Source organism: Quercus suber, unplaced genomic scaffold, assembly GCF_002906115.3.
Source record: "Quercus suber isolate HL8 unplaced genomic scaffold, Cork oak 2.0 scaffold_124, whole genome shotgun sequence".
In the NCBI taxonomy this organism is placed as follows: domain Eukaryota; kingdom Viridiplantae; phylum Streptophyta; class Magnoliopsida; order Fagales; family Fagaceae; genus Quercus; species Quercus suber.
Genome location: NW_027069588.1, coordinates 702,668 through 711,081, shown reverse-complemented (window position 1 = coordinate 711,081; position 8,414 = coordinate 702,668). Strand labels below are relative to the sequence as shown.

Genomic DNA, 8,414 nt, shown 5'->3' with positions numbered 1-8,414 from the left:
TACGGTACGTGGATGATGGCTATGGTGAGTTGTCTGAGGTCGACACTGATGGTGGGCTGTGATGTTTTGTGAGATTGAGACTTGGGAGGTAGCTGAGGGAGGCGAAGAGAGAACTTTGTTGGAGTTGGGTTTTTTCAAAAAAAAAAAAAATCGGGTTCAGACTGGAATATATATATGATCCGACGCCGACCCGATACCGACCCGAATCCGAAAATAACCCGAAAATAAGACCCGCCGCCGACCCGAATATTCTCAGACCCGTCCAAAACCTGTCGGTTCGGGTCGGTCGGGTTTTCGGGTGGGCCAGGTCCATTGCTCAGTCCTACTCATGATATATTGAACTTAAGATTTCTAAATTTATGTCATACCCTTGATAAATGAGTCCACCACTCAATACCTGTGGGGCCTCTTTAATTATTTATGAATTATGAATTCAGGTCACAGTTGTCTTGTCCCATAATATGTATTTTTATATGTAATCATACTTTAAGACTTGTGAGTCTTCCCGTATCAAAAAAAAAAAAAAAAAAAAAAAGACTTGTGAGTCTTCCATTATCGAGGGGAAAAAAAAAAAAACAAAGGACTCATAATTCTTCCATGGAGCACCTTTCAAATCTGAATTCAAAAAGTACTAAACTATGGAAAGTATATTGCACAAGTTGATACAGATATATATATATATATATATATATATACAAGGAATAGAGTCGTTTTAAGTGTTTCCAAAAAAAAGAAGGAATAGTTAAAAATATAAGAAAAAAAAAAAAAAAAAAAAACACGGCTTAGCACCTGCTACATATAAAAATAAACCTTAAGCAATTGGAGTCCAATCTGGCAGGCTTGAAATTAGCCCCTTCCAAGTATTAAAATAAAATTTTCATATAAAGTTTCTCGGAAGATAATCCCTAATATTAGTATATTACATTTATCTTACCGAGTAAAGACCAATTCCTAGATTAATTTTAATTGTTCATCTGAAATCTGAACTCAAATCTTCCTAGATGAAACTGCCGATGATTCCATGCTTTCAGATACGGACCCAGATAATTAAGCAATTTGAGAATGCATGGCCCAGATTACCTAATCTCTATGGGCAACCTTTCACATAAGCACGAGGTCAACTTTCAGATCTTGGACGTCATATATGTTGACGTTATACATTATTGAGTTTTACTAACTTATGTATATATTAATAAATATTTAAGAAATTTTTATGAAAAAATAAAAATATAATTAAATATTTTGATAATTTTTTAAATTTTTCATAATTTTTTTTTTAAAATAGATAATTATTGTATGTCTTAAAGGCATACATTAATTAGATCCATATTTAAATTACTAATTGAAAAAAGAATTCTTAATAATTCCAAGGTAGCTTCCTACTTTTGAAAAGTGGTCTAGATATTAGAACTAAAAAACCCAAACCTATAACTATACAATACAAAATCTTGTCTTGTATAAAGCATAATACTCATCACGAGTCAACTAATCATTGATGTACGTACATCCCAAGAGTCAGTCAACAGGTTACTACCGCTCATCAGCTCTCATATAAATAGACACTACTACCTCATATTCCAAAAACACAAATTCATATCATATTTAGATCCTATTGTAACTTTGCCATTTGTTTCATAATATCAAACATGAAGGTATTCTATTTTTCCCTCCGAAAACATGGCACTTGCATGAAATAATAGTACTAGCCTTTTAGAAGTAAACACTATTTTTTTGTTTTTGTTTTTGTTTTAGAAGATACTATATATTTCTTTACATTTAATATATCCAATGGTGCAGCGGAAGCTGGTAATAAAGGTGCAGATGACTGGTGACAAATGTAGAACCAAGGCCTTGAAGCTTGCTGCAGGGGCAGAAGGTGTGAAATTGTGAATCAAATTTAAAACTCTCTTATGCTTTTTGAAAACTATAAGTTAAGGGACTAATTCGATTTATATGTTGCAAATTTTTGTTTGATTACCAAACAGGTGTGACCTCCGTGGCAATCGAAGGAGACGATAAAAGTCTGGTGGTAGTGATAGGAGATGAAGTTGATTCGGTTTGCTTGACCCGGTCACTGAGGAAGAAGGTTGGCTATGCCACCATAGTGAGTGTGGCACAACTGGAAGAAAGTGATGAGAAGAAAGATGAAGAAGACAACCCAACTCCAACTATATGCTATTCGGGTTATGGCCAATATCCACAGTTCCCCTCGTACTGCAGAGTGGTTTCTGATCCATGGCCTAGCAATTGCTTCTTCATGTGACACATTTGGCATATTAATTGCAACCTGATCCGTGAGATGTAAAATTTTTCTTTGGTTTGGTCATGCTTCTTGTTTCTAGTGTATCCTATATATGACTTCTGAGCTAATAAAGTTATATACATGTATTCTAAGACAAAGGGTGAGTGCATAAATTTTTTCTTTTTGCTCTTAAATAATTTGTTTGCTGCGTATTATCCTGAGGATTTGGTTCCTTTCAATTTGAATTAGTTCCTATTCAAATTATTTATTGTAATTAATTAGCCATCTTTATATACAAGAGTAAATGAATTTATTTTCACTCATGCATGTATTACTTTTGATAATTATTATAACAATCGGCCTATCATCATGAAGCTGCCTTTTCTTCAGCAAGTGATGTAGATTGGTTGATCGAGCAAACAATAAATTTTGATATTTTATATCATTTTTTGGAATTTTAGATTTATGCTGTTATTTCCTTAATTTATGTATTTTTTATATTTTATCATCATTTGGTATCATAGCAAAGCTAGTTAGTAAACTTAGTATCATGTCATGGCATGTAAACGAGCATGTCAAGGACAGCCAGTGGCGGAACATCACAAGGACTGAAGGAGGCTTTGCCACCACACCCCCCCCCCCCCCGGTTAACTTAACTTGGTACTGATTCCAGGTAACCATAGAAAAGGAAAGGACGAAAGAGGAATAAAAAGCATCCATTGTCTCATGGGGCAAGCTTACTTAGTGGAAAATATAAGAATATGGTTGAAGAACTTATTGCCAATGTAACCTAGGCAATATTGTAGTTTCCTAGCCGGATCTAGGTATCGTTTCGCTTGTGCTTCTTTCAAGAGGTAAGCATTTCACTCCACTTCCGCTTGAGTACCGTACGCTTTCTTATTTTATTTTTATGGTCAGATTAAGCATTTCCTAAATCTATCTATGCTCCCCTTTATATATATAGTTAGGCTCAAATAAAAGGTTAATCTTTATCAGCCTATTGTTAACCGCTAATCCATCTCAGAACCTTCAAATCTCTTTGCCCACTAAGCATCTTTTTAAGTCAAGCTTCCCTTCCACAAAGAAAGAAAGACCGCCTTCCCTTCTAGCACTGTTGCTCATAAAGGGGTACCCTAAATGGCCAATTCATTCCTGCTTATAAGCTTCAGAAAGATGGAAATAAGGAGATTCTTTCTTCTTTGGGATGACGAATGAAGGAAGCTTTTTAAGCCATTTGTGCATTAAGGGGAGCAAATCCGATGGGATTTATCGAATGGTAATGAAGCTTGCCATTCTGTCTATTTGGTTGAAGCCAACTCTGGACGTTCAACGCGTTTTCATTTATTGATTTTTATCTAGACCTACCATTAATATCACATTTTCATTTATTAATAACCACTCATCACATCAGCAGTTTATAATATTTTTTGTAAAATCGTTTATATCTCTAGCATTATTCTTCTATTTGAATGAAAGTTATGTTTATTTTTTGATTTTCTTAAATATATATATGTATATTATCGAGTATGGGAAGCTAAAATGATAAGATTCTTTTAAAAATTTCAAATTATTAGGATAATTCCAACAACAACAAAAATCATTAATTTTTTTCAATTTTTTTTTTTTTTGGGGGGGGGGGGGGGTTAAAATGGTTATGAGTAACGAGATTTTTGGAAGGGGGGGTTCGTTCTAATCAGTTTGGAAAATATATATGATAAGACGTTTGTGTCTGACCTGAAGGTATTAACTAGGTGTAGTTATATGGCATGGTGTCAATGCATCACATTGATGCATTATAAACTTGTAAAACTTCTTGTAGTGCTGGAAAATTCACCATTTGAGTAGGTGGGTAACGGGAATAAGACCTTCCATCTGAGTTAAAATTTTGATCACAGATATGGGCAATTTGACATTTAAATGTTGGCTTCCAAGTTTTCATGAAGCATACCTTTACCTTAACGTTAAAATTAATTACTATGGGTTAATGTCGTACAAAAATGTACTCAAATTCAGAAAGTGTCATCTGTAATAATTGCTTCTGAGGCTGCTGAATATATCCTTTTGCTATTGATAATATAGTCATTTGTAAAATGAGCTGAGTCTCCTTATAAGCATTAGAAGTTGCTAGCATAGTTCTCCATTTTGATTCTCAGTTTGAGATGGGCAAAGAGTTGTTTTTGCTAAATGAGGTCATGTTTATGTTTAATGGTCCTGCCTTGTAAAAAAAATAGTTTCATCTTTAGTTTTATTTGGCCACACACCCATGCTTTGGATTATGTGATGCAGTTTTCCCTTTTTCTTTCCCGTTATGGATACAAGTCCTTCCTAATTCAGTTTCTGCAAAATTGTTTTAATATGTTAAATCCCTACGTTCTCATCTTTTTCTTTTGTTTTGCTCTATTCTTGCCATGGTTCAGTCCAGAAGCATGTGCGGCAATCTTGTGGAAGAGTGCCAAAGCTGCTCCACAGGTTTATACAGCATTCACTCTTATGATTTTCTGCCTGTTGTTAATTTAATTTTAATCTATTAAAAGTTTCTTTTGTGCAGGCAGCTGAGACACTAAGGATTACTGCTACCGAGTTGTGCAAGCTGCAGATTGCAGATGGTGTTATCCCTGTAAGTGATCCCTTCTTTATTCTATGTAGCTGTTTCTCTTCTATTTCTTACTTTCAGCGACTTTCATCGGTCCTAGTGTAGAAACCATGACCGATTGGCACCTTCTCCAAACAATAAAATGGGATGAAACATGGCTTTTTGCATGCATATTTGACAAGACTCTTTTTTACTCTATAGGGAAAAAGAGACCTTAGAATCAAGCTCCCCCCCCCCCCCCCACCCCCTTCCCCCTGGATGATTTTTCTCTCATTACAATCACTGGGTCTGATAGAAGTGTAGCATTCACTAATACCCGCAGCCACATATTTTAATTATTTTTTTATTTTGTGACAACTAAAAGAAATTTTTATACTTTGACAGGAGCCTCTTGGTGGCGCACATGCTGATCCGACTTGGACCTCACAACAGATAAAAAATGCAATTAATGAATCAATGAATGTACGTGCTTTCTCATAGAAATTCTTAAACGAGAATTAAATATAACTAGTTTTTCTCCTAACAACAATCTTTTGTTTTCAATAGGAGCTTATGAAGATGGAGACAGAAGAGCTTCTGAAGCATCGCATGCTTAAATTTCGAAAAATCGGTGGGTTCCAAGAAGGACTCCCAGTAGATCCTAAGAAGAAAGTCAACATGAAAAAGAAAGAAGAACCCATCATCAGGACTTCCAACCTAAATATAGAGGATGAGGTCAAAAAACTTATGCAGCAAAGATTGAATGCCAAAGAGTCCTCTGTGGAACTTCCAGAGTCAGATGTAAATGAAATGATAGAAAAACTGAAAAGAGAGGTTGACCGTGAATACTCTGAGGCTATTAAGGCCACGGGTTTGAAGGACAGGCTTTCGATGTTGCGTGAGGAATATTCAAAAGTAAATTCGCAAGACCAACTCATGCATCCAGCCCTAAAGGACAAGATTGAAAAACTTAGGGATGAGTTTACCCAGGGTGTCTCTGCAGCTCCTAATTATGAAACCTTAAAGTCTAAACTTGACATGTTGTCGGAATTATCAAAAATCAAGAGTGCTTCTGAAAAGAACAAAAAGTCTGCCACATTAAAGCAGGCAGTCAATAAGAAGTTTGTTGAAATCATGAATCGGCCTGATATAAAGGAGAAATACAAGGCACTGGAGGCTGCAATTGAAAATTCTGCGGGTCAGGATTTGGACCATGAGCTGAAGGAGGAACTTGTGAAGATGAAGAAAGAGATAGAGTTGGAACTGGCTGGTGCTATCAAGTCCCTGGGTTTGGATGTTGAGGTTGTGAAGTCAAAAGCAAAGGAGATCAGTGAACAGATTCCATTGGATGTCAAAGTCAAGGTAGAAGAGCTGAATGAAGAAATTAAGGGAGAAATTGAAAATGTTATCAAGTCAACAGATCTGAAGGACAAGATTGAGCTACTGAAGTTGGAGGTTGCAAAGGCAGGGAAGACACCTGACACAGCATCCAAAAATAGAATTGCAGCTTTGGAGCAACAAATTAAGCAGGGCCTTGCGGAGGCCATGAATTCTTCAAATCTAAAAGAGAAGCATGAAGAGCTCAAGGCGGAAATTTCCAAAACCATCGAATCTTCTGCAGGATTGGACGGAAGTTTGGAAATCCAATATCCAAAAGAAGATGGTTCTACATATGATGAACAAGCAGTAGAGATGAATGTGGGTGCGAATAGCTCCTTTGCTTAATGTGAGTTCATCTGTTCTCATTATGTGTTTTGCCCCCCACCACACCCCCCCCCCCCTTCCCCCCTTCTCCCCTCTCTCTCCCACCAAGCTCTTACTTTTTCCCTCCCCATGATGCACTGTATCAGTCTTGCAACTTTTTGGTCAGAATGGCTGGGAATTTACATGGTTTATTAATTCGTATATATGCCTTTTCTTTTGGTTCTAAAAAGTTCAGATAATATAATCTTGGTAACTCCATTCCTGTCTTCAAATGATCTGAATGATAAATTCAGTGGGTACATTGTTTGTATAAATTGTATCATATCTCATTTTCTTTACTCTCCATTAGATTATCATGCTCATTAATTTATGAAATTGTGCAGTATGATATCAGTATTTTGCTGATATCTTGTGCTAAAGAAGGTGGATTGGAGACAAATGGAGGTTATTGATAAAACAGTTGAAGCTGCACTAATTCTAGGAAAGATTTTGACTTTCAGCTGTCTTCAATGCTACCAGCATTTATTGCTATCTCTTGCTCTGGTCCACATGGTTTTGCATCCACAGAAACAACAAGGGACAGCATAACTGCGTATTTTTCAGCCGGAATGCTTCAATTTGTATTACGTTGTTACAATTTAGCATCTCATGTTCCTTTTTTTTCTCCCTTTTTGGTAGAACATTTTAATTGTTAATCTTTTTTATTTATAGACACACAACTTTGTATAGATTGTGCTGAGTGCAAGGGAGGCTAGAAGAGCTTCTATATATTTGAAATAAGATGCCGTTTGGTTAATTATTCTTGTCCTTTGCCTAGAATTTTGTTGCTCCTTTTCTTTCGTTTTTGGCTTAATTTCATGTTGTTGCTCTTAAGTTGCTTTTGTTAACAATTTTATTGCCATTTTGAGTTGTGGACTAGGTTGTCAGGGACATTACAGTTATATGTAGTTTGGATAAATTAATAGTCCATTTCCATGAAAGAATTTCATGGCTTTAGTGTTTTAAAGTGAAAGCACCTTTGGGTGAACATTATGAGCACCTTTAAGTCTGAATGACTGAATTGTTTTCTTTTTCTTTTTTTATTTTTAATGCTCGAATTTTCTGCGTCTGCGAGCATTTATTCGCTACAAACTTATTCGCTTAAATGTTAGGTTTATAAAAAAATGTGACTTTAAACAAATAAGTCAGCTTGTTTGTTTAAACCAAGCTTATTTGCTTAAAATCACTTCTCTTTTTTTCATCTCAACTCTAAGCAAATAAGCTCGCCGTACACTTGCACAGGATATGTCGTATGGGTTACGGATGGTGGTTACGATTATGTTGGGATTGGGCTGGCTAATTAATGTCCCTGAGGAGACAGCAGGGCTGGTGGTAGGAGTGATGATTCTGATGCTGCTAGTGTGGGTAGTCAGCCCTAGAGTGGTGCTAACAATGGTGTAGTTCTGCACTTTCATAGAATAAAGTGGAGGAGGCTGTGGAGCCTCCGAAATTCTTCTCTTTTTGTGCATTAGTCCATCCATATGAAGTTTGCTCAGATACGCTCGTAATCCTGCTTCTGAAACCACATAAATCTGTAAAAAAGCCACTGTTAAAGGAGAACTCACCATGTCTGGCTTTACATTAGAAGATGTTCATGCAATCACCTGGGCTAAAGGAGGAATGAAGAATGTTTTTCTATGGACTTTGATCCATATAGTAGCACCAAGGTAGTCGCTATGATGAAAACTATGAGCTATTTTCCTAGAATGGTCCTAGGGAAGAGTAATCGAGGAGTACAACACTGAGGTTGACATTACTAGGCAAGATTTGGAAACAACCTAGCAGAGGGCTAAGAAGGCCTTTCTCGGCCTTTATCACTAGATGGAGGACCAAGGCGGCCTAAAAGACTAATAGGCC

General features: G+C 36.4%; 2 protein-coding genes across 2 annotated transcripts; both read left to right on the top strand.

Moving 5' to 3' along the window:
• The first annotated feature begins 1,646 nt into the window (after positions 1 to 1,646).
• On the top strand, positions 1,647 to 2,263 carry LOC112015490 (heavy metal-associated isoprenylated plant protein 47). Its single transcript, XM_024047890.1, has 3 exons — positions 1,647 to 1,652; positions 1,798 to 1,876; positions 1,986 to 2,263. Exons 1-3 carry the CDS (start codon positions 1,647 to 1,649, stop codon positions 2,261 to 2,263), a joined length of 363 nt encoding a protein of 120 aa, XP_023903658.1.
• Positions 2,264 to 4,507: 2,244 nt separating this feature from the next.
• LOC136061523 (acetyl-coenzyme A carboxylase carboxyl transferase subunit alpha, chloroplastic-like) lies at positions 4,508 to 7,314 on the top strand. The gene is made up of 5 exons (XM_065775979.1): positions 4,508 to 4,711; positions 4,791 to 4,859; positions 5,220 to 5,297; positions 5,382 to 6,540; positions 6,902 to 7,314. Exons 1-4 carry the CDS (start codon positions 4,523 to 4,525, stop codon positions 6,537 to 6,539), a joined length of 1,494 nt encoding a protein of 497 aa, XP_065632051.1. The 5' UTR covers positions 4,508 to 4,522; the 3' UTR covers position 6,540; positions 6,902 to 7,314.
• Positions 7,315 to 8,414: the final 1,100 nt, after the last annotated feature.

Bases quoted from the DNA above. Each gene is read 5' to 3' on its own strand.
- LOC112015490 (XM_024047890.1), top strand. The intron at 1,877-1,985 runs GTGTGAAATTGT...ATTACCAAACAG, and splicing joins GCTTGCTGCAGGGGCAGAAG to GTGTGACCTCCGTGGCAATC.
- LOC136061523 (XM_065775979.1), top strand. From the start codon at position 4,523: ATGCAGTTTTCCCTTTTTCTTTCCCGTTATGGATACAAGTCCTTCCTA. The intron at 4,860-5,219 runs GTAAGTGATCCC...ATACTTTGACAG, and splicing joins TTGCAGATGGTGTTATCCCT to GAGCCTCTTGGTGGCGCACA. The intron at 5,298-5,381 runs GTACGTGCTTTC...TGTTTTCAATAG, and splicing joins CAATTAATGAATCAATGAAT to GAGCTTATGAAGATGGAGAC.